This window comes from Parambassis ranga, chromosome 9 (assembly GCF_900634625.1).
Source record: "Parambassis ranga chromosome 9, fParRan2.1, whole genome shotgun sequence".
Taxonomy (NCBI): Eukaryota; Metazoa; Chordata; class Actinopteri; family Ambassidae; genus Parambassis; species Parambassis ranga.
In genome coordinates, this window is record NC_041030.1 from 2,764,581 (window position 1) to 2,791,414 (window position 26,834).

At 43.4% G+C, this 26,834-nt stretch overlaps 1 protein-coding gene across 7 annotated transcripts in view; it reads left to right on the forward strand.

The window, feature by feature from the left end:
• Nucleotides 1-26,834, forward strand: part of fbrsl1 (fibrosin-like 1) — a 235,123-nt gene that overhangs the window by 75,914 nt on the left and 132,375 nt on the right. For all 7 annotated transcript variants that reach the window (XM_028413217.1, XM_028413221.1, XM_028413218.1 and 4 more), the window contains exon 3: nt 23,626-23,727. In XM_028413217.1, coding sequence (XP_028269018.1) covers nt 23,626-23,727 — 102 coding nt within the window. The remainder of the gene's footprint in view (nt 1-23,625; nt 23,728-26,834) is intronic.

Sequence of the window (26,834 nt, forward strand, 5' to 3'; positions counted from 1 at the left end):
ATGTGACATGTAATTAAAGTCAAAGGCCAAACGCAAGCTGTGACACTGATCTGCAAACATAACAACATCACCAATTAGCAGGTCGGTGTTGCAATACTGATTGGATAATATCTGAGTGGTGCAGTGAGCTGTGAGAATGTTTTGCAGGGTCACAAATCTGAATTAGCCTGGTCTCTTTCAGTTTAATTAATGACCTGGTAGTGGTAGTATAATTGCTTTTCAAAGTGGGGTCCCCTCTGACACTGATGTAGAGCAGCTCTGTCTCACTTCAAATGCCCAGGTCAGCTCCCACAGGTCTCGTCTTCACTAGCACTTCCCTGAAACCACCAAGCCGACCTACCACAACTGCCGCAGCCACACAGGGATAGATATGACTTGTTCTGGCGCACATGAAATATTCAGCAGCAATTTCCTCTGCGTTTGAAATAATACCTTGAAATGTTAATGCGCTCCCACTGCTTGTTTTAAGTGGCAAGAATCCTGAGGTGCTGTGTTTGGACTTTGCCAGTGTAGGGGGCTCTGTGTTTAAACTGCTGTTGGTGTGAAAGTAATATGCTGCTGTAGAGAATAGTGTCAGCCAGGCACTTGGGTCAAGAAGAGAACACTATTCCTACATGCCAAATACATGTACTGTAAATACTGAAAAATCAAATGATTTGCAGAGCCAGGGCACATGCTCAGACCTACATGTTTCACTGTAATGCTGTAACATTCAAAAGCAAATATACACAAATGCAACACAAGGATGCACACACATACTGTATACACACATTTTAAATATTGGTCTGTCGTACATAGACACATAAACACTAGGGTACACATGGCACCTCTGACATTGATTTTTATTAGTTTCACGGTGGTTGGCATGTTGACAGGTTCGTCTGTGTCCTTGGTTCTAAATGTGTCTATTACTAGAGGATTACACAAGCCCAGGGTTTATATTGTGACAGGCCATGATCTGATACCTGCTGCCATTAGCCTGGCCTCACCCACTAGGTGCCTCTTCAACCTGATCCTGCCAGAGACATTGCGATGTTATCAGGCTCAATGATGCCTCCATCAACTGATACACCCCGTGGATTAGGAGGGGACTTGCCACCGGCTGTTCTGTGGTGAGGAAGCATTTCAGTGTGTCTGCAGAAGCTGACACGGCTCAGTGAAGACATTAATGCTGCAAGCTAAAAAAGTTCAGGTTGTGAAGTTTGCATATCAGGCAAATTAGGGTTGTTGTCTTTTTATTTGTCAGCTAGAAGCACATGCGCAGAATTCACATGCACCTGTTCAGATTTTTCTTCTGCTCAGTCATATTCAGTGAGCCATTCAAAGGAACACACACTCGGTTGCACAGATCCTCCATGTGTTTGTGCCCCTCAGACTGACAGCAAGGCATTAAATATTAGTGGCGTTTTATGGCAGGTTTGTTACATATTTATTCCAGTCACCAGGCTTTCCTTTACAGTGTCTGTGTCCACTGCAGGGCTTTGGTTTGACAAAGCTGGAGCAAAAGGCTGTGGTTAGAGGCAGCCCAGCCTGCCTGTGAGCCTTGGGCAGTGAATATAAAAAAATACACACATTGTGGAAATGTTAGCATGGAGCTACTGTTTACATTAACCCACATAATCCAAACATGCAGAACACATCACATACAGTATGTGCAAAATGGAATATACAGAGGCTTAACTCAACAAATACTAAAATACATGCAGCAATGTGTGTGCTGCAGTTTGTTAATGGACGTTATTTGCATCCAGGAGTCTAGGGGGGAAGCCTGGCCAGGGCACATGGTTCTGGCACATGGGTCCAGGGAGCTTTCAAAGCAAAGTGCTGCTAGTCTGTATTGCAAGTGTCACAATTAACACCAACAATAGAGCACAAAGTTGTAACACAGCCAGGGACAGCTGTGATATTAGTTATTCAGTAAGGATCCTTTGGATGTCTTGCCTCATGACATCCTAGCTGACATGTCTGGCCTTTGGGTGGCGCAGAGGGGTTTGTTGTAGCAAATGACAGTGACCTCCCCAGTGCCCCACTCCCCCGCCACCTCCTGGTGGAATTGATTAGGCATAATTGGAGGGAGTCAGAAGCTGAGGCAAGTGGCGCTAAATAAATTTGGGTTGTGTTAATTGCAGATTCCACTGTGTCTGTGTGTGGCAGTGTGAGGGGTAGAGAAACACTTAGCCACTGGCTGACAATGGAGGATTAATTGGTCTCCTCCAATGAACATAATTAGACTGATTGTTGGGAGAGATAAAGCAAAGGTTTTATGAGAGCAGCAGCACTGTCAGTGCTAAGAATATCATCCCTCCTCTTCCTGCTTTCCAATTTCCTTTCTGTGCTGTAGTCCCAGTACAAAGTTAATGCTCCTTATTCCTCTTTTAGCTGTAAGGGAGTTGAAATCCCTACACACAGGGTAGGGGTAGATCACAGGTTCACGGTTACTGAGCCTCACTCTGATAACATTTCTTTAGGGAACCAGTCCAATCTACTGTTCTAGTGCAGCCTGTTTGTCCATGGTCTTTGATCATATCAATTTTTGCATTTTTATCAGTCATAAATACAAAGAGCAAGAGAATCATCCGCCTGACGGGGGAGCCACCATGCATCTACACTTGTCATCCAGGCCATGTGAATCCAATTGAAGCATGGGCTCATTCCTGCTCCAAGTGGAAATGATTGGGGAGCCCCTGAGCATTACTTAGGCTTGGCCAAGACAATCGGCAGCAACACCAGAAGTGACTTGTGGGACTCAGGGCCCTGTCACCACCCTAGAATCTCACTGAGTTTGAGCCAGAATGCACAGAGCTCTGACAGAGACCTCTTGGAAAGTGCCCAGGTCTAAAACTGAGAGGAGGCCTCCATAATGCGAGTGCCTGGAACGGAAGGGCGGGGAAGGAGAGAGAGAACAATACATTTGTCAAGATTCATCAGTAGAGGTTAACCACAAATGGGTGCATGCTAGCTGCTGCTAAAAGTATGACATGAGAAGATAAGATAAAGAACAGCAAATGGAGGAATCAAAGAACATGTCAGACACTTTTAAAATGTATGCCTCACACAGGATCATAGTCTGACATGGCAGGTGTTAGATTTCCTTATGAAGAAAGAGATAAGCGATAATCTTTAAAGTCAAAGAAAGTCTTAATTTTGTTTGATTAATAGGCTAGATTTCAAAATCTGTCGACTGTTTGAAGTGACGTATGTACTGTAAAAACCATAGAAATGTGACGTGATTATTTCCATCATGCTTCTCCATAGGGCAAAGTTGCCTGGGGCTCTTTGATTTAGTATTTTGCATATATTGACCTCACCCACCTCCGTTTCTAACTGTGTGCCTCTTTTAGTTCTTAATCATTACTAATTTACTCATCTGTCTTTGTGGCTAATACATTCTAACACTCTAAGCTTTTTATGCGTTAATCTAATTAGTAAGTAAGTATTTCCATGGTAGTATCTATCATTTGTCATCCCTGTTTGATTATGCATTAGTTGTTTCTTTTCCACCCAAGAGATAAGGCTGCACAGTGAAAACCGACCTCACTTGTTTAAAACATCCTCTGAAATCTTCAAAGAACTGGAAACATCTGCACAAATGTTGTTTCCATGGACACCTGTCATGTTTCTGCCTTGGTCTGAATGAGAAAATAATGTCTGGTTTTTGACCTGAACCAAAAAACTAAAGAAGTCAGCGAGCTTTCCTGACTGACAAGCAGGCAGCCTGGGGGGTTGGCTGAGTTGAGCAGGGCTGCCGAGGGCGGGACGGGGGTGGGGGCGGGGGGGTTGAAGACCTTGACTCCTGCACCCGTGGTGTGATGGAGAGACTTGGCCTTCCAGCAAAAAGAGGCAGAGGCTTCTGCTCAAAGCCGGTGTACCTCAGGGAGACATTTTGATGTATGATGGGTGGAATAAAATAAAATAAAATGGGATCAACCCTAGCAGCAGCAGTTATTGGTGGAGGGGAGGTGGTTGTTGTAGCCCTCTGGCAACACTCAACCTAAGGCTAGCTTTGCCTTCTCTCCTCTCTGTTTTACTATATGGAACTCCCACTGGTGCCCTGAGAGAAAACAGCCTGTTTTAAGATGTTCTGAAGAAATACTAGCACATCGACATATCCGTTTTAACTCAGCTAGGCATAAAATGGGGAAGTGGCTCCCCTTTGAGGAGGACTCACTGACCTTGGCAGGGGCTCTGAGAGAATATAGTCAGAAATTTGGCTTTAGTCTTCCCTTTTGTGGTTAATTTTTAACATGCATGTTGGATTTTTGGTCATTCACTTAATCATCTAATAAAATGATCACTAATAATATACTCAGATGCAAGGCAGTTCTGCTTTATTTGAATCCACGCTGCTATTGGTTGCTTCTTGTTAATTCTAAGCTGTGTAATGAGTAAGGTCGGAGTGACAAACTGTTCACTTACGAGATACTTATATATTAGATATGAACTTTCAGACTAGTAGATGAAACTGCATTGGTGCATTACTTCCTTCTGTATTTTACATGATGGATTGTTTCTCCCTTAGCGGCTCATTCTATCAGAGTAGAGAGGCGGGGAAGCAAGAGAGGTGGTGATCCAACATGTTCACTATAGAAGGCCATCTCAATCCTTTCGTCTCACAAGTTGTTTTACCTTGGCCGCTGGGTGGCTCCCACCTGGCCCCAGTGGGGTTGTGACTGTTGAGGGTTGGCCAAGAAGTCATGGCCACAGATTAACTCTGCTATTTATGGCCCGGGCCCGTCTAACTGCTGCCCCAGAGATGGGAAATATTGCTCACTTAGCAGGATTACTGGGTGCCGTAATGCCCCAAAGGGCTGCTTTATGGTTGGCCATAAATGTTCCCAGGGAGAGGCAGCCAGAGTCGGATTGATTAGCGCTTGGGAGGAAAGTCTATCTGTTACCCACGCCTCACTGGGGAACGCTGTGATGGATGCTTCCGGGAGGTGGAGAGAGGCACTGAAAGAGAGGGGAGGGCACTTCGCTTTGCACCACACCAGTTCTAGACATCCCCACAGTGACACAAGATGGAGGGCTCCTATTGCTTGCAGGGCCGCAGGAGGTTGTCAGGCAGTCACAGAGCTATAGCCACTCTATGCAACAGCCCTTTGCCATCCCACTGACAGACAAATGGAGATGCGACCTTGCCACATGCTGCCATTTACCAAAGTCCCCCTTGACACCTTGCATCCCCAAGACATCTGTCATTTCAAAGATAGACCTACACCCCACACCCCACTGCGGCAATCATTTATTGTAGTAAAAGTTCTGATATACAACCTACAGGCCCTTTTTTCTTCAGTGGATATCACTACTGTCTCAGGAATATGGAACACATTTGGTAAACTTGTCTATGACACTTAAGACTTGGAGCAGACAAATGGCTGTCTGCTGCATGTGTTTAAAAGTCAGATAAGAGGTTAACCTCTGATCCTTGACAATGTTTTAATAATACACTATAATGTACTCACCCCCTTACGCGCATGAATAGGTTGGAACAAAATATCTGGAACACATAATGTCAGTCAGTACATCAACAATGACAATGAAAGTTTGATAAAAGCTTTCAGTTTGATAAATAAGCTTCACAGAAGTGAAATGTGAGGCTTGGTGAGTGCATGGTTTGTTCAGTTTCTCAATGTACAAAGCTAGACTTCTAGTCAAGGCAATGAAGTACCATAAAACAATGACTATGTTCTTAGCACAGTCCAACATGTTTGTGCTCGTAACAGGTAATTACCTTCTCTCGCTCATTTGTAAAATCAACATTAAGATTTAGCATCATCTATAAATTAAATTCAGCATTTAGCATCTAACAGCTCAGTTAACATAGCATCCATAAGAACTCAGTGCCAGAGGCAATAAATTCTACAAAAATAACAGCATGAAAGCTAAGTGGTAGGACATAATGTACCAGCTCTCTCTCTCCCCAGGTAGTACTGATTTCTTTCAACATGACGCTATGCTCACTACACCCTTCACCTCATCCTTCTGGCTTCCTGCTGTTCTTCAGTCTCCCTGACATGCCTACACAGTTGGACTGCAGCTGCCCTTATACAGTCTTTTCCTTGGCTTAGATATTTTCCAGATGCTTCGTCTGGGATATTGGCTGCGTGTGTTTGCATGCTTTTGATGTATGGGATTTTCAACTTATATCTTATTATGTATTATGTGCACATTGCAACATGCATGTATTGTATGCACCTAAACAGATCAATATTGTAAATAAATATACAGGTGTGAAAAGTCTGTGTATGTCACAACATCAGCAACCATTCCTCATTTTTATTAGCCATAGTGGTACCTAGCATGATGAAAGGGATCATCAAAGTGACCTAACTGCTGATGGAGCTCTGCTCTTAGAATTTATGTGTGCCTTTGTCTGCTGTTTCAACTAACGCAATAGAGTGCTACGTTATTTAGGAGACTGGCAGCTGTGGGGAGCCTGCCTTTCATTCTGATTCAAAGTCCCCATGACTTACATCTGCTATTGGATTACTAAAAGAACCACATCAGCAGGTGTTTTCGTTTTGTTTCAAACTGTGCTTGCATGCCAGCTTTTGTCCATGTGAGAGCTCCCCTTCATTGCTCTGGCCTTTGTAAACATTCACTCACATAGATTACCGGTACAAGTAAGGCTGTTGTTGTTTTTACCACTCTTAACTTCATAAAGTGTGGTCTTCCTTTGTCTCAGTAACTGACAATCCAAGCTTGTGTGTGTGTGTTTTTTTTAACCACAGTGCTGGGGAGGAGTTGCTGTTCTTGTTTAACGTGCTAAATCACAAGAGAGAGGAAGAAATGCCTGTCACCCTGATAAAGCTGATTACAATGCTTATCTGATACATGCAGATAATTATGGTCATAATGCAAATGGAACAGCAGTCAAGATAACACCAAGCCTCTCCACCATCAAAAAGCATAGCGGGTGATGAAGAGATAGCGAATGATAGAACAAATACCCTGCAACTGTGTTTGGTAAGACAAAGCAAGCATGTCATGAATTTACAAAGCATGCAGCATACCAGAAATAGCTGGTCAATAAGCACAGAAATCCCCTGAGTGGCTGTTGCTGTATCTGAAAAGATCTAGACCATTTTTAGAACTATAGCCACTTATAAAGATTTCTTTGTTGTGATAGTTGCTGGTAAACTGGAATCAATGTATGTATGTATGTATTGTGGAAGGTTTTCTTACCGTTTTGTTTGTTTTTGTTGACTTACCATTTGTGGTACTATAAAACAGAGCTTTCAGCTGGCAGCAGTAAGCCTACAGAAGCCTCTATAAGCTTAGAAAAGCTGCTTTTTTCTCAGCTTTACAGGTATGATGTATCTCTTTTTAACCTCAGTTACACTGGTGTTAATGTTATCTCATGTGTAATAGGCTGGCCCCAAGTTGTCACTCATCACATGCCACAACAGAAAGTCTGCTTAGGCACAGATATATTCATACATATAGAAAAAACAGTCCTAATCGCTAAAGAGATACATGTGGTCTTCCTAAGTTCTAAGACAGGGGTCTCAAAGTAGAGGCCCGCGGGCCATTTGCGGCCCGCAAGCCGATATTTTGTGGCCCCCCACTTGACATCAAAGTTTAGTGTTAGTGCGGCCCGCACAATTTTCTCACACGCACTTATTTACTGAGGCTTGTCCTGTGCATTTTATTTTTATTATTAATTGCCCCGTCAGTATTTCTCTGATATTTAGTTTGAATTTTTTTTGAGGAGTGGCAGCCTCCGTTCCGCTCGGCGTGTCGTTTCTGTCTCTGCATGCTCGCGCATTTCTCAGCTGCAGAGGAGTTCCGCCCCCCCGACACACACACACACAGGCGTGCGCACACACATGTGAGCGTACTGCACCAGCGGACAGAGAGCGCGCATTGAAAACTGTGCCAAGCGACGCGCTGTCTGTTGGACAGTTCTCAGCAGCCTAGCCATGCTGGTATGTTGACGGTGTGTGTTTTCAGGTGCGGCGTGATCTCTGTGCGCATGTAGCAGTGCTCCGTCAGAATATAGTCCCAGAATGGATCAAACTAGGAGACTGCCACGTGTTAATCAGCATTTCCATTTGTGCTCGCTGTGAATACGCAGCTCACATGAAGTACTTGGAGTTTCTTTCTTTCTTTTTAATCAGGATGCTAGTTGAATAGAACCCGTGTTCTCAGTGGCTGCCCTCACTGTAAACAAGCTGCGCACATGCCTGACTCCTGGACATGTGTCTGTGTGAGGAGCCAGTGAACAACTTATTTTCATGTTAAAGCAGCTTGACATATTTTATTTTATTTCTAGTCACAATAGATTTTGTTATACTAGCTTACATAAATGTCATTGTCTGTACTGTATCCCCAATGGTACAGCAAATCACTCATTAAGGAATATGACATGCAGTTTATTTAGTAAACAATGTTTAGATTTTAGTCTTAGTGAAACTGAGGGAAATTCAGGCCCAGGAAAATCACCTCTTATCAATTCGATCGATAAGGTCATTCAACTAACGATTATTGAATTAATCAATAATTTGCATCCCTATTCTGACCTGTTATTAATAAAGATTGAGACGATTGGACCAGTTGTACTTTTTTGGAATATTTGAAACTTTTTTTAATGCGGCCTTAATGCGGCCCAGCCTCACCCAGACTATACCCCCAGCGGCCCCCCGGGTAAGTTGACTTTGAGACCCCTGTTCTAAGATATACTGTCAAAGCTTGTTTGGTGGTTGTCTGGGTTGGCATTGAATGAATGTGTACATGTCTTACATAATGCCATCTAAATCATCTCATGTTGAGGAACCACTATAGACCAGATCAGATAAGGTCACAGTGGTTCAAATAAAGCAATGCATTATCATGCTAGACCAGACAAGATCAAACTAAACAAGAGCAAACCAGTTTTGATGTTTTTGTTTTGATGGCGTCATCTAGTCATGCTGGTGACACTAGCATATTTATCAGTCAGATGGATCGAGATAAAGGTAGACATTCTTTTAAAGATTGGTCCAGGGATGCGGTTATAACAATCATGTCCATTTAGTTTGTAACCTGTTTAGCAGGCTCACAAGAGAAAATGTAGTGTCCCTAATCAAACTCTGCAAAGATAGTCTCTGAGTCATCCTCAATCAGCTGGGGAGTCAGCTGAATGTACTGACAACACCACTTACATAATTTATTTAACTTGTCTTACTCACTCATTTCTGCTGCTGTTAGTTGCAGCTGCTGTGTCTTCTGGGCTTTGCACTAAAGCTCTGCACAAGTTCACCTGTTGACAAACTCAGTTCAGTTCTACTTAACATGTAGTATACAATGCATATAACCAAATTTTGAAAATATTCCACTGTACAAACATTATTTTAATGCCCTCTGCTTTTAATGCACGTTGTTTTGCAAGCAGACAAGTTGACTGAGAGTCCAACAAAAGGGAAACCATTGTCTAATAAAATACATAACTGTATGTGACAAAGGCAGTATGACTGACTTATGAGTGACATTATGGTTTATATTCTCCACCAGAAAATATTCACATGTTAAATTGCTTCTCACAAACCTTTACCTGTATTTATATTAGCTCACCAAAGCCAAAAGTTATTCAGTAGCGAAGACAGACCCTAGTGTATACTGGACACCAACTTCCGCTCTTCATCAGAAAACAGAGAGGGAGATCTCTTGACATTTTGCCCCTCACTGCAGTGTTATTGCTGCTGAACGGGCTTTGATGTACCATCGATCTGACCCAGACGACCAGGCGTTCACATCCCTGTAAAAACACACAGGGGATAGAGATGTAGAGCAATGTGCCATGTTGTGTTTGCTTTGTGAGCTCCCTAAGGCCTGGCCTACCAGCTCCATTTATCAGGAGTGTTTGCACAAGGGGGTAATTTGTAATATTCGCTCAGGGCTTTGGAGATAGAGCAGTGGGACAAAGGGTAGAAAGGAGATCAGCAGTTTGTTTTCTTTAATTCAAAGTTTTATTTTGCAGCATTATTCCATTTGGTTTGTTTTGGTTCACCCTTCCTGGCGAAAGGAAAGCGAATAAAATGAATGTCACATGGATTAGCCTTTTTACTAGACTAAGACTTGGACTAAAAGGTACCTTAAAAGATATTAGATTAGTGTGTCCTCTCTTCTTCATTAATGTGAGCCATCATTTCTTTTTTACATGATTGTGTGTGTGCAGCAGAGATACGGAGTGTGTCATGTGTTCCTTCTGCAAACATAGTAATGAAAGGGCAGGACTGAGCAGTTCAAGTCATGCATGGGTATAATAAATATACAAACCAAAATGCAAACATTGATTGGAAATTGTACTTGTACTAAAAGTCCAGCAAGTCAGTGCATTTACAAGTACATTATAAGTAATTGTTGGAATTTTTTTTTCTGCCACACTTGATGTCTGTTTAAATATTAATACTGTTAGGTAGCGGGATTGAATTCTAGGTACCATTAATTCAAGTTTACAGTTAACCAATGTTTACTTTAGTGATGCTGTTCAGGTTCAGGTGACATGAATTCTCTGCCAGTGTTCTTATGTGGCCTGTGTATATATGAACCCAAGTAAACCTGGCCTTGCATTTCCTTTTAGCACTTTACACAGTGACACCTGTGAGTGAACCAGACTTTTGTCCTTGAAGGAAGAACATTGCTGTTAAAAGGTTTAGAGAAGATGTTGGACTGTGTCTCTAAGATGTTCTCTTCTTTCAGTTGTATAAACATTCATCTGAGCCCTATCCAGTGACTTATTCATAGACACTATATAGTACATACTTCACCATGTTGTATATGTATTGTACAGATGTCTCTTCCTTAACTTCAGTATTGGGGTTTATAATCTGCACTCAGCCATGCTGCTCTCCAGCACAAAGCTGTTTAACCTTGCACCACTTCTTAGATATCAATGCAAACCCAATTGTTCTCTGTTTATAACCCACTTTCTCTTTAACATACAACATATTTCTATTGTGATGTAATAAATAAATCCCTGTGTTATGGAAATATCCCTATGCCTTACAATTTTAGTCAGATCATCTGCCACCATCTGCTGCTGAGGTACATTTTGTAGCACCCTAACCTTGGCAGGTAAACGTAAACACTTAGCAATCATGTAACTGTAACTACAGTGAAAATACAGACATTGTTATTTCTGAGAAAAACAACACAACTGTGGGCATTTATGTGCCCATATGGTGTTCTGGAAAATAGTCTTGTGGCGTTTTGATCACTATAAGATGTCGCAATCAAAGTAACTTCACTCAGCAGTGAAATGCAAGGCAGACATGGTCTCTGGCCTTGCAGCTGCAGGAATATAAAAGGAGAGAATGAAAGAGAGTGGAGGATAAAAAGCCTTTCCATCCCTGGAAGGTCAAGTAGACAGGCAGTTTTACTATATCTCCTATCTCTGTGACAATGGTTCTGGCAGAGATTCACTGAACAGCAGTCTGATAGAAATCACAGAGAGGTAATGGTGGAGGTAAAGGAGGAGTGGGGTCTTGGGAGTAGTTTTCCTCACACTACTGCTGCCCCATAGATTTATGTGATTTTGGGCCCACTGTCTCCCTCCTTTTGATGATATTCAATAGCTAGATGTATGGTAAAGTGGTTCTAAACATGATTGTTAGATGCCTCTAGAAGTGAGAACAACTCTTCAGTTAAAGGGTGTATGTGCAAACACTAACATCAGTTTGTGTTTTTGTATGGTATTTGCATCGTGAAATATTTTAATAATGCCTTGATGGATATGTTATTCCTAAACCACACTTAATTATCTGTAATCATCCGGTATTTGTGGCTAGGCCAAGTATTAAGCCTTTAACCTGGCCTAGTGCAATTCAGGGCTTGGAGGGTCTGACAAAGGTTTTTCTTGAATGTTGACATAGCTCAGCCCAGGTAAATGTCAAACAGAATAAGACTTCCACGTCTGTAGCTCGCATCTTTACTCCAGCTCTTATTACTCTGTGTAGAGCAGTCACATGCAGACACAAATAGACACAAATATCTAGCAGTCAAATAAAGAGCAAGTAAAGCTGTAAAGTCACTGGAAGTCATTCACTTTCTATGGGCAAGCAACGAAAGTGACTAAAGCAATGAGCTACAAAACTTGAGCGACTAGAGCGGATTGGAAAAGTTGAAGACAGCTTAACTTTATGCAAATTAGCCATGACATGTTTTGGCTGTAAAACACTGACGACCAATCGGACATTCTTCGCATGCGTGGATGTTAGGGAACATATTCAGAAACTTCGGTTCCTATCAAAATGACATGCATGAGGTTGTTCACTGCCATCACTGGGCACCCGGGTTGTATGATCCTACTCTGTTTGCTTTTAGAGATCGCCACAAAAAGGCTCTGGCCTGGGACAAGGTGTCACAGGCTGTTGGTTGGCCCGCTGAGCTGCTGAAATGTGTCAGAATATTTTAAAGTAGGAGGTGCGATACTTGCCTGCTAATCGAGCTCCTAGCATGCTAGTCTTCCTTGCTAATTATTTTTTTGTTCTCTATTGCTTTCATTTGATTAAATACTTACTTGAATTCTAAACGGATCCTGCATTACTAAACGGAGCCTGACCTAACACTGAGTGCACAGTTTATTTAAGAGCACACGTTCTCTTCATACCAAAAGTTCTTGTGTAGTGGGCAGAGTGGGGGGTGGTGGGTCAGAGCAGGGAAGAGAGTTCAGCGGTGGTGGGTGGCATTTTACAGCTTTAGTCGCTCTTGGTGTGAACGCAGGGTTAGAGGCTTTTGTTTCATTTAGCTTAATCATCCAGTTTGCTCTACCTTTGCTATCTATGTGACCATGATGATGCTGAGCCAAATTTTGTAAGAGGCAAAATAACATGTTTATTGTAGTTTGGTTCCTATATGAAGTCTGGGTTTCAAAGTGTTGATTCTTATTATAGATATGTCAGATCAGCTGAAATATAAGAACTATATTTTACATGTTTAATGTTGTAATTGATCCTTTCCTGTTGTTGTGGTTGAGGACACCCCCCCATCACCCTCCAGGCCTCTGTTCAGCCCCTGGTCCAGGCTATGATTTTGAAGGCTAGCTGTTGAGATTCAGCAGGCAGACGCCTCCTCTGGGGAGCTGACATCATTAGAGCAAAGTGCAGATCCCAGCTCCTCTTCAGCTTCAGTGAGGGAGGGAAAGAGATAAAGAAAGAGAGAGGGATAGAAAGTGGGGGCGTGGAGGGCGAGTTTAAGCAATGCAAGGTCAAGATCGTGGCACAATTACCCTGGCAGCACCGTGCCCTGGGAGGCCAAAGCCCCTGACTTCTCACCCTGCCAAGGTTGCCTGGGCCACTTCTCAAGACAATTAGCCTCCTAGTATCCTCTTGTCATTTCTTCATTCACTGCTCGCCTCTTTCTCTCTCCCCCAATTCCTTCTCGCACTGCCCTGCCAGGTCAGTCATTTCAATGCTGTGTTTTTGTTACAGCTCTATGTGTGTTTGTGTGTCGCTGTTGCATTGTGTTAGTGCCATCATGGTGCTGCAGAAATGTCTCATGCATGTGTTCAGTATGGACTTTCAGTCCAAGCAAGATGCATCAATCAGATATGCCCTGATATTGATTAAATAGCTAGATTGGGTATCAAATAATGGGGCTGATCTATGGGCCACTCTATTCACCTTAATTCTATATTTGCAATACATGCATCAGCTGCACATGCAGCATGTCGATAGCCAAAGAGTCAGCTGTTTAGAGATATTTTACTATGGCCATGCGGCTACTTTAAATATAAAGATTGGGTATGTTATCATTATTATCAAGTAAAAGTCAGACTGGTGCAACCCTTAATTGAATAACCTAGTGTTTGTGTAACCGTGTGCCCTCCTGAGATCATTTGAATGGGCCTAACATGTCACCATAGATGTGTCCCATCCAGTCTTCAGGCCTCTCCACAATAAATCTGGCAGAGAAGCTTTAAGTTTGTCTTGGATCCTTTGGCAATGTAAAATTATCAAACTATGAAATGTTTTGTTTTATAGTAGACTGTGCGTTCATAAAGAAGCAGTTGCTACTGAATAGTTCCAAATATACAATTGATTTCCCTGTTGAGCTATTTTGGCATAAGATGTGCATCATACCTAGAGGCTTAAAAATAAACCAGGCCAACTGAATCAATCAATAGTCCCAATCTTTTTAGAAATATGGCAAGAAATTATAATACATTCTAATTTAAAGTCAGTGGTCAAATGGTTACATCTACTGACATCACTCAATCCGTCACCCTTTAATTAAGTCATGTAACTTTCCCACACATTTAAATTGCAGAGCATTACACTTCGGCTGTGTTTATCCCCTGGACCGCTCCATGTGTTCCCAGTTATGGGGGATATGGCCTAGCCAATTAGAATGCGCAGTGAATCCCCCTGTAAGCTTATTAAATCACTATTATCCCTATTAACACAATGGACATGATCCTCTTCTACCAGCAGCAACCTCATTTTATGTAGTGTACATTTCAACAGCAGCGCCTGTCAGATCATCTAATTGTGTGAATATGCTCATGCACACAACATAGGCGCACACGTAGCTGTGCACGGGTACGCTCAGATAGTGAAGCTCAAATCCCCAGCACATGTCAGCGTTTTGAGGGATCATATAGATGCAAATGCAGCCATGTAATTGCGCAAGCAGTAGATCTGCACTCTCAGGGCTAGATGCTGTCATGTCAACGGCTGATCCCATCTGCTTTTCATCGTTTCTTTTTTTTTCCTTTCCAAGACCTGATTTCCATACCAACCCAAAGCTTTAGAATCCTCTCATCTTATCTGCTCTCCTCCTCCCTTTACCTCCTCTGCTGCCACCTCCTCCTCCTGTTCTAACTCCTCTGGTCTAAGAAGGAGTGATGGAATTGACAGCAAAGAGGCAGATGTCATAGCCAAACCCCAAAATGACAGAGAGGAGGCCTCCTGCACAGTTTCTGATCTCCTCCTCTCCTGAAGGTTCCAGTTATTCTTGCCTCACGTCTTTCATATTTGACATGTACAAACTCCTTTCAAGAGTGCACATTGCAATTTTGTAAAAGGGAATTCCATCAACCCTATTCACTCTACTATTGGTTTCTGCCTAATTTCCTTTTTCCACAGAGAATACTCTGTCTACTTCCTACTGCATCTCTTGACCTCCTGTTATTCTCAGCAGCCTTCATACTTTTGCATGTTAGGTGTGCAAGCTGCATGCTGAGCTTGTAGGGGTCTGCGTACAGAGATAAATGAAAAAGCATGTGTGACGGCGCTATAATGCGTTACCAATCTACTATTTTGCCGCAAGTCAAAAGAGCGATGATCCTTTGCAATGGGAAAACAACTTTTGCCAGAAGGGATTGTGGGCAGGACGACTATGCCAAGTCTTTTTGTGTCTGTGTGTGTATTGCTATGATTGGGATGTATATTGCACACATAAACCTGATTTTTGTTTTATGTTTTTGACAAAATTCATGTTATGTTGTAGTATTACATCTATAATTCATCCATTAGGAATATTAATATATATTTTACTTAATCTCAATTAATTTTTATTCAGAAAAAAATATGTTGCCTACAGAAAGCAGTGTGAATGTTAACATCTCAATGGCCCATTCAATGTGGGTTTATTTTTACATAGTGCAGAGTACAATATACACAGGAACATTTACATATAGATACACAGATACATGCATAATCCTATTTTACTTTTCCATCCGTTTATATGTTTTTTGCAAACTGCAGCCCCACTCCCACCCGCTCATATACTTGCACATTTGTGAATGCATATTTCTGTAACATACATACATACATACGCTTCAGCTGCCTCTTCTCCCTCCCCTTCCCTTCTTCCTCTAGCACATAGCGCTTCCTCCAAAATTTACTGGTAGTGTGTGCTGGGCATACATGAGATAACGTCCCAGAAGTTTTCCAAGGGCTGAACGAGTGCTCAGACATCAGAGGGAAGCCGCGTCGAGCCGGAGCTGATTCATTACACGTGTTGCATCTGCCTCCTATTAAAAAGCCCCGAGCACTCTTGCTGTCTCTTCTGGTCTCTCTCTGTCACTCTCTGACTGCAAACTACTCCTTCCTGACTCCTTGCCTAGACCCCCACCACCACCACCACCACCACCACAGTTTCTGTCTGCATTTGACTTGTGCTTTATTTAACTTTAGTTAAATTATCATGCTCAGTGTGCTACCTGCTCTGTTTTATGCTGTTGGTGTAATTAATCTTGTGAGTAAGTGGCTTTATTTTGTAGTTTCCTTATAAACAAGAAGGCAGGTGTCATACTCAACAGCCATCTTAGTTACTGCCCCTGAGCCCCTATTTTGATGAACAACAGTCTCATGTTGTGCATGTGTCATGTTGAAACAGCTGAAGGAGACTTGCAGCTCACCTGTATATTTGTGTACACACATACACCACTTCGGCTGTGAGGAGGCGATGATTATTATTATTTTTTTTTTTTTCAGGGAAGGGTTTTGTTTCATACAACTGCCATCTGTGCCGTTACAGATTTCCCCTACGGACTTTCCTTTCAAGGTTTTTTTTTTTTTTTTTGTCTCTTACAATGTCTGCTGCTTCTGTTGGGTGAGGTGTAAAACTCAGCATATCCTGTCCAACAATGGCAGATTTAAAAGCTGTCATTAACTGGCACAGTTCTGTTCACAGGACATATGGAACCCAAACACGTAGACCCCAAGGAGGAGTAGTTTTTGCCAAGATAATACCTAATGGGAATTAAAGTAAACAATAAATTAATAAGAAAATATGTATTTACTAAGAACTCCAACAGGGAAAGTTCCACAGAGTGAAACGAGCAGCGATGTGGGCAGCCCTGCAACAGTCCGATGGTTGAAACGCATCTACAGATTTGAATCTGTCATTTTCCTTTTTTCTTGTATATACTCAAACTTGTGCTCCAGTAGATGTTGTCATAACTTGGCTGCACATTCCCACCAACGACTTGTTGCCTTAACTAACCAAAAGAATAAAGTCAGACGGTTCTTTGACGACCATTTTTTTAATCACTTGCTCATTTCCTTTTACCCCACAATCTTATCTTCAGTGTTTTAATTATGTGGTAAGGAGTGATCGCTCGTTTTAAGGTGTGTGTGTGTGGTGGACGTGTTAAAAGGAGCCTTTTGCAGTGCGTACGTGGGCTTCAGCTGATAATTATTTCAGATTACATTAGAGGAAATTAAACATTTCTTAAAGTACGTGTGAGAGTGACAAAGTTATCAAGTGCAGACGTAGGAGAAGGTGTGAATGTTGCACTTCCAAAAATGTAATTTTTAGACTGCTAATAAGATCATTTTCAAGTGTTAAAAAATAATTAGTGGTGTTACAGCAGTTGAACAGAATGATAATCTTTGCACATGTACACAGTGCACACAGTGGCCAATGGCACTGGCATTAGTGATTAGTATTCAGGATTATGTTCAGTAATAAAACCTGTGTACCAAGATTATTTCTAGATTTTGTTAATATTTACAGTCATGGTTACTTCAGTGTTTAGTTTGTGGGTTCAGTTATGGAAACTTCTGCGTGTAATCAGACATTCTGTCATTTCGACATCTGTCTGGACCACTGATCTGTCCCACCAACAGCCTTTTGTCAGCTGATAAGACTGTTTACGCCAGCCTTATCTCTGCCCATTTAAAGGTTATGGAGTGTCATAAATGATAAACCCTTCCACATCAAACTTGCAGAAATTGCAATTGAGGCATCATGCCTGCAGTTTCACCATGTCCAAAAACTTTAACCTGCATATAGGAGGCAATGTTTATCTCCCACTTTCAGACATCTGAAAGATATTATCTGAACTATGATTACAGTATTGCTACATGTCACAAAAAAAAATCCATTTTGATGATTTGGGAAATTCAACTTTGTTGTCTTCTGAAATTATTTATACCACTACACTAGAATAAATAATAAATAAGTTTTGCTGTAATTACATTATTAACTGCAGACCTTATATCTAGCATCTAACCAAAAATAAATTCACTTTATGAAAACAAATTGGTAAGAACATATTCCTGCTGCGCTGGAGTATTTGTTAGTGTTACATCTACACATATCAGTGACTCCCTTTTGTTAAAATGACATGAGTATAGAGCAAGCACGAGGTCATGAAGTAGAGTGTAAACAACATTATGAAAAAACCTTTTTTGGTCCATGCAAAAAGCTGTCATACATAATCAATTCAAAGAACATGCATCTAAAGTATTTAATGTAATTCTTGATTTTTTTTTTTTATGTTAATCGAATTTTCTGATGCAGCTCTTTAATCATTCTCTTTTTTACTTAACAAAAGATTTTGCTGACCACAAAGTGCAAATGTGGCATTTCCAGCAGCATCTACCACAACCTGAAGTTGTTACACTCTGACTTTGAATGTGCCCTCTTTTTTGAAAGGCAAAGTGAACTTTGACTTGCAAATAATTATTCAAGTCAAAAAAAAAAAAGTAAGTACAGCCTTCAATGTGAACACCATTTGAATTTTTCTTGTAGGGTTGCATAAATCTTTTGCAAAATACTCTACTTTTAACACTAATAGTGTGCATGGAAATCAAAGCTGTGCTTCTCTTGCAGAGGGACGAGAGCAAAGATCTATCTGCATAATGTTGGCTTCAGAAATGAAAAGCAAAGCACAACATCGCTAACTTGCTTTCCTTCCAATAACATCATTAGCATTTTGACATCATTGGCCTAATTGTTGTTGGTAGCACTGAGGAATAGTTGCCTTGGAGTGGGAGTTGAGAGATAGAGGAGGGGGCTGGGGTGTATCTGCTGTAAGCCCTTGTGCTTATCAGTGCAGGACAGATACTGTTCCTATGGTCCTGTCTGACAGGTGAGATGTGTGTGTGTGTGTGTGATTTTGTTGGCTGCAGTGTTCAGTGAGCCCCCGGGACAGGTGCTGAGGGATGGGTTCGTATTTGGGAGCAGGTGCACCCCCCCGCCTTGTTCCTACACTCCCCCAGGAGGCATATGGTGAGAGTGATTGGAGAGACCCGAGGCCCACAGGGAGTGCTCTTCTCCCCAGTTCATCTGTTCTAGACGGGCCCCTGCGGGACACTCAAGCTCTCCTGAGGTCCCTTTTGGCTGGGAATCAGGCCTTGAAGGCGGCTTTGCTTTCAGGTTGACTGCTTTGTTACAGTGTTGGGCGGTCACAGTGGCCACCCCAGTTAGCCTTACACTCCACGGCATTCTACACCTCAATTTTGTGTAAAGGACACATGCCAAACGGTTAATAGGTCACGCCTTGTAATTTGTTTGCATCGTATCTCATTTGTATGCAGCCTTTCTTTTAATCTGTGGACTCTTGTCACGTTCTGGTGTCATTACTTGGAAGAAAAAACACCATCTTGTTGCGATTTCACAGGCTCATATGTGTAAACCAGCTTACAAATGCAATGTAGTTCTAAGTGCAGTAGGAGAGAGTTATAGGGGCATTTTAGGCCTTGTATAATATGTGTATCCCTTTTTATGTGGTCATTTATTATAAGGCGAGCTCTATGAATAATGTATGATTAAAAGGCGTAATGGATACATTGGGACTCGTCAAAATAAAAGCAAAAATCCATTTGCTCTCCCTGTAGTAAATCCAGTAGCTTGTCCTTGGGCTAATTTCCAACTTGGGACTTGGTGGGGGAGTGAGTGCATGTCTTGATAGCAATTTCAGGAGAGGGAGGTGTTGGTTGTGCTGTAAAGTGAGAGAGGAAGAGAACGAGAGAGAAGGAGGGAGGAGGAGGTAAAGTGAAATGACACATGGAAGAGGAACAAAGCCAAGGAACACTTCTCTCTCCTGATGCATCCCTCCTTTATCTCACTCTATCACAGACTCTCTCTCCTTCCCTCACTCCTGTCTATGTCTCTCACCATCTTATAGCTCCTTCCCCCTGCCTCCAAGCAGCTGCCACTTCTGAGCCTGAAGAAAATGAAGGCAGATGAATCAATTTGGCCTGTGGCCCTAAAGTGCACTTGTCTGCGCCCCAGCTTGGGCGGGGGGGATAATGAGCCGATAGATTGAGCCGGTGCCGGAGCCCGGCACTGAGCACCGAGATGCCTCCGCCTGCTGCACCACCGGGCCACCCTTGCACACACATACACATACACACATGGCGGATGCCTCCCCAAGCAGCGGTAGCAGCCTGTCGCTGGGTTAATGGGGGTGAGGGTCCTTTGCGCAGGACACTTTTCAGAACAAATTAGAGGAAGGATCTGTATCCGTCATCTTCAACCCTCCCTGTATTGGCCCTCGTCCCCTCCTCATCCTGCGCTGTGTAAGCCTAAAGAAAAGAATGCACAGTAGCGCAGACCAGAGGAGCATCCAGACAACGAGAAAGAAAAAAGCAGGCAGGGGGGAAAGGTCCAAGATTCTAGGGTAATGAGGATTGACACTGGTACAAGGCTGAGGCACAGCCTCCCTCAGCGCTGTTGACAGGTGACGGCAGGGTGAAGAGAGACGAGGCAGAGTGAGAGTAGCTGAAGCAAGGAAAGCGAGGTCAGAGCTCCTCTGATTCGGGGAGTCAAAAGGTGGGAGATCACACAGCTATTTGATGGCCCCCTAAAACCCCTGCAAGGTGAAGAAGGAGGGAGGATCAGAGGAGCAGGACAACAAGGCATCACCCTCCAGCCTCTGGCCTGCTCCCTGCTGACAAGCTTAGGATTGATCAACACTGCAAGAGCAAGGACGAGTTAAAAGAAAAAACAAAGTTAGTCAAGCCTAGCATGAACTGATGTGAATCACTACTGTCTCCTACTATGCGTTGACTAACCTATTCTAAGCAGGAGGGCTTTGTGACTTCACCCAGGGTTAGAGTAGTATAAATGAGCAGACCCAAGTCAGCACTCCACAACTTGGGGGGAAATTAAGATGCTGGAGGGTCCTTTGAAGATAATTAAAGAGCACAGAGCGGCAGCCTCCAGAGAGGGACTGCAGACATGTTCAATACCGAGACTAATGGAGCTAATTTCCAGTACATTATTCATGTAAAACACAGGCCCTTAGTTAGCTATGTTTTTTTTTTTCATTTCTCTTCTGTCTGTCATCTTAAGTCGCTCCCTCCCCTGCTCACACACATGCAGATTACATACATTCACTTGCTGCTTTAGCCTGAATAACCTTGCTCCAGTGCTGCAATAGGTCAAACCTCCAATGTAAACAAATGTTATCCACACAAAAGATCTGAATTTCTTTATAGGCCAAGAACTGTTCCCTCAGGGCTACCCAGAGTCCATTTCAAAGGCATTCCTTTGCATAGACAGGTGTTACGACCTTGGACTTTACCAACACACACAAACACTTGCGAAAAAAACCATTAGCCCCACCCTCAAGTTTACTAACTTGTCCTTTAACATTAATGAGTAGACAAAAAAGAAAAAAAACAACACATGAAAGCTGTACAGTTGGGAGCTTAGGGCCAATTAAACACCTCCCTAGACAGGAAATTAGTCCCTACCTTAATCACAGGCAGTCAGAGTTGCCAATCTTTTGTCAGAGTCGGTGAATTCCTGCCTAGATCAATTGCTATTCTGTCCCACTGAATAGCAGCTTGGGGAGCGGTCCATGCATGCTGCATCATTAACCTAGGTGCCTAATTAGACGCTGTGCTCTGATCAATAGCCAAATTGATTGCTGACTGGGTAATGTAACCCTTAGGCCCCAGAGGAGACGGAAACACTTTGGACGCCTTCAGGAATTTGTCAGCACTACTGATGCTGGGTAAACAAAGTAATCAACAGCAGCAGTTGACGGGGACGTGATGGTAACTGTACCTCCACACTCTGTCTTTGCTGCCGTGCTTGCCTGCCTGCCAAGAAGGATTGCTCTCTTTGTGCTCTCCTTGAGAGGAGGAAATCAAAAGGGCAACCATCTATTTTGAGATTCAAGGAGTGATTAGGCTGACAGCTAGTCGAGAGAGCAAGCGAGGCAGAGGGAGAGGCGGGTAGAGTTGGAAGTTAAACCTGATTAGGCCCACCTGCCAGGCTTCTCTTCCTTCCATCTCTACACCCTGATTGCTAGACGGCAGCCTCCCCCTTTTATTCTGCCACACTCACTCCATCCAGCCCTTGTGCTGTCACTGTTGACCTCAGTGCACTGCTAATGCCCCTTGGCCAATCAGCATGCTTGCCCTGGCGGCGGCAGGGTAATTAAAAGGGAATTGTGTCTACTTGGCATGTGAGCTGGTGGGCACAAGGGTAGGCAAACACTCGCTCTCAGCCACCCTGCCTCCCTCCCTCTCTCCCAGCCAGGTGGTAGCGTACAGGACCTGTCAGATTAGCTGATGACCCTTTTAATTCTAGCCCAGCCGGGGGCCATAATTGATATTTACCGGGAAAGGTTAATTGTAGCAGTGATCTGCTTAAATTACAGTGGAGATCAGGAGACCAGGGCCAGACACCACACTTGCCACCGGGGGAGCTACTACACGCACACTGCTAGTCAAATGGATTACACCCCGCGGCCATTGCTGCTGTACTCCAAGGTGGGGAAGCAGCATGGGACGTTGTGATTGGCTGGTGCTGCACCAGCACTGAGTCTTCCTTGCTGAGCTTGCCAACCTCCCATCTGGCTGGGAATTTGGATGGACGCCAACTGTGGGACTTGATGGCCTGCAATAAAACAAACCAATCATGTGGGCACGAGGGTTACCATGATGTCAGAAAGTGCACATAAAGTGCTATTACACACACATCAAAGCCCTAAAATGAAGGATATTTTCATCTATTCTAAATAGTGATAGTTTCATCTGAACAGTGTTTGTGAAAAAATGCTTGGAAGCATTTGTCCAGTGCTGCAAAGTTGATGCATTTTTTTAAACTTTTTTTTTTTTGTATGAGCCATAAGGAGTTGGTTTTGTCCCACGGACATTTTCTAATGATGCTTGTGGAGCTAGCTAATAGTAGTGGACAAGTTGGGAATATTAGTTCAGCAGTATTCTACACACATACTTTTAGCCAAAGCTGAGGTAAGCACAAGCTTCTGCTCTTGTTTATGGTTTCCCGTGTATGTAACATTACCTACAGTGAATAATCAGAAAGGAAATTCTTACCCGAGTTGAATAATACAAAACAGTCAAACTGACTGAGACAACTAGCACCAGAAAGCCGAGGTTTTAAGTTTCAGGTGTTTTGACTACAGCCAGTTCTACTTTGCATTTAACCAAAGTACAAACTGACACTGAGCAGAATGACTATATGTTTCCCTTCAGGTTAGAGAGATGAAAAACTCCACGGCCCTTTAGACATCAGTTCAAGTTATTGCAATTGTGTTGCATTGTTTTGCATACTTGTCTAATTATAGTGAGTCATAGGAAAAAAATCATCTGAATCACAAGGTTTTGTTGCCCTGTGATGGCTTTCATTTACAGTCTGGACTTTTGCTGTGAAGTTGGTGGTCACAAGTAGGTATCAAGTTCAAAGCCTTTGTTATTTTCTCAATAAACAACCAGTACACTGAGTGAGATTGTTTTTATTATCTTCTGAGCCTTCTGGAATATCACCTGCAAATATTATGTGAGGAGATCTGTCACTTTCTTTTAATCAGAGCAGGTGTTTGCTGGTGTCTTTAGGTTACCATAAATAACTGCATAATGCATAATTGCAGACAGCGCTTGGGTTCATTAGGTAATTACATTATTCAAACATCGCTTTGTCTTGTGTGTCTTGCAGATCAAACCTTTGTCTCTACGCCCAGTCAAAGTGAGCGAGGACGAGGTGGTGCAGGAACTCAGTCGACCGCACAGGAGCAACTCCAAGGAGCAGCTGAGCGAGGTAAGTCCGTGGATGAGAACTTTCCCCTTTTCACAGACTTCCTACGGAGAACGAGGCTATCCATTTTCACAGGCCAATGCAGGAAACCCCTGAGGTGGGATATAAAGAACGGGTGGACGACGGCAACACTGAGGCTGAGATCAGAGGGCAGCTGGTGCAGTAGCTCCTGCTGTTCCAAGCCTTCACCCCATAAAGCCTCTGTGCATTGGGATGATGACTGATTGGCTGGTAGCGCACAGGCAGGAAATGATTAGGCCGGTCACACAGCATCACCTATTAGGCCTGGCCTTACTTTCCATTGCACAGTTAAATGTAGACATGACCTGACTTGGTTCAGCCAGGTGTGGGCTGACCTTGGCAACCCCAGAATGGAATGGGTTAAAGAAGCTGTTCCAATTATCGCTGCACAGGCATCCATATGCCAGCCCATTTAGAAGATGAGTAGGTGGCAAAGCGAAATGGAAGCCAGGCATTGGTTCAGCATAAGGGATGAAATAATGCAATTTAGATACAGGGGAAGTAATGAGAATTTATGCAAAATCCCAAGCGACTCATTTTAAATGAATGTAGAAATATGCTTCCTAACTAATGCCTGTCAAGCAGGCCTCCCAAACCAAACTAAATTCAATCAGACTGTTCATTTAGCTGACGAAAGCAGCAGAGAGACAGAAAGAAGAGGAAGGAAAAAACGCGTTTCCTTTTCCAGCAGGGTTAAAATGATGGAAAGAAAAAGATTTTAATGAACTTATTAAATACATTGTTTTAAGCTATTCAGTATTCCAACTGAAAATCCAGCCTGATGAAAAAAATCACCCAGCCTAATTTTTTCCCATCTTCAGTCTCTCTTTTTTCCGAAGCCTTGCTGCTTAGGTTCTCTTATGCACTGCCCCCCCCTCCCCTCCTACTATTTCTCTTGAATTTGTGTAAAAGGCTGTCTTTTAATGAAAAAGTCAGGAGGAAGAGGCGGGCTTGTCAGATAAAAGAGCGACGCTTGTTGACAGCTCTGACAGGGATATACGACAGGCTCAGAGAAGGAGGGGGGCACAAATGAGGGGGGTGGTGGAAGTGGTGGTGGTTGCGGTGATGGCAGTGGGAAAAGGGGGGGGGCACTGTTGAAAATTGCACGCTGTAATCGTCGACGGTGTTAGATGTGGCATGTCTCTCTAATCTGCTGCCAAATAAATGGTGCACAGACGCTGATCGTTGTAGCCACAGCATCTACGTATCCATCTCTCCCTCTCTGCCTGCCTTTACCTTTCTTCCCATACATGTGTCTGTCCTTCTATTGGCTGGCTGTACCCCTCTCAGTAAAGGCCTGGATGTGTGACACACAGCAAAGATCCTTCACCAACACTCGCTGCCTCCTTTATATATCTTATTTTTTCAACTCCATGAAATCTCCCCCACCGCACTGAGAGCTTTGCTAATTTTTCGTAAAAAATGCGCTCCACCACATCAAAGTGGCTCCCCAGCTTTAAGAGCTCTTAACTAATGATGCCGCGTCGGCAACGAGTAAAATGGATTTCTCTTGTCTTGCCGCCAAAGGAAATAGAGACAAATGCGACATGCGGACGCACCCGCCTGCCCGGCTGTAAAAACAGCCATGCATCAATTTGGGAGCAGGGGGTAAAAAAATTGCAGGGGATGCTGTTTGTTCATTGCCATGGTTGGGTCTTTATCTGTTTATTTTGACTAGGTAATTGTGCCTGCAGAGCAGCGGGGCCCCGGCACTAAGCCACCTAGGGATTAGGGAAATGTGAGGTGGCAGAGGGGGTGGGTTCCACCGCATCTGTGTCCTGCAGAAGAGAGAGTGGCAGTTGTGGTGCTGTCAAGACCCGCCTGTATACACCAATATCCACCCCAACCTGCCCACCTACACGTTCAGAGGGCATACATTTTTGCATCCCTTTTCCTCATCCTGCTCCAATGAGCTCTTATTGCCCCGCCTCTTGGCCTCCCTGCAACGACAAAAACCAATAGTCTAGGTTAGGAGAAGATGGACTGGACCCTCCCCTCTTATCGACATGTTTTTCTTTTCTTTTTTTTTTTGTAAAGAGAGTGGAGGAGGGGGCATGGAAATGGGGAGAGGATTAGGGGGTGGATTTAGCAACATTTCTCTTCTCTGGGGCTGTTTAGTTAACCCTTAAATGCCGCCAGCATCCTCCCCATCCCTCTCACCACCAACCACCATAACCACCACACACATACACACACTTGTCCTCCTCCCTCCCCCACACTCCCTCTCTCTGGGGCGGGTTCTTAAATCCTTTTGAAGTCGTAAGCGCTGCAGAAATCCATTGAGAGCCATGTATAATGGCTTTTAAGAGAGAGTGTTTAGCTGTATGCCGACCCTATGGCTTATGAACCGCTGGCGTTTTAATGGATCCCCCCTTTCCCTCCCCTCTTTTTCTCCCTTCACCAGCACTAAATCCAATGGATTGTCCCTCATTATCATTTAAATAAGGCTCTCTTTCTACTCGAAATGCTCTAAGTTGAATGAACTCTACATAGTAAGGCTAATTCCAAATGGCCTTGGCTTCCCTCCACCTATGCACATATGCACTCACACAAATAAATGCATATATACACATTCGAAAACCCTCACACCATACACATACTTACACGCACTACAGATCACATTCTCCCTGGACCACACGTTCTGGCCCTTTTTATTCACAGATTTTTGCCTTCTGCGTAGTTCTTCCCCTCTCCTCTGGCCTTCTCTCTGGTCGTGGAAGTGAGGGGAGTGGAGAGGTTGAGCTGAGTGGGAATAGCCTTTTGATTCCCACAGAGTTAGCTTTCCGGTTCACGGCAGGACTCCTCCCTAATCGTCACCACAGGAGTCGTCCTGCGAATCAGAGGGGCACACAGGCGTTGATGAGGGCTGATGCCTAGAGCAGGTGTGGAAGAATGGATGAGGGGCATTGGGAGGGTGCAAAACAAAGGAGGCAGTGGCGGTGAAGGTGTGGGGGAGGTCGTTTTGGATTGAAGGTGGACCTATGGATGAAATTGGTCTAGCAGAAAAGTCCCCCCCAGAGACCAGAGGGGGAGAAATTGCCAATCTAGACAGAGGAATAAAAGCAGTGAAAAGTGGAAGTGGAGGGAGG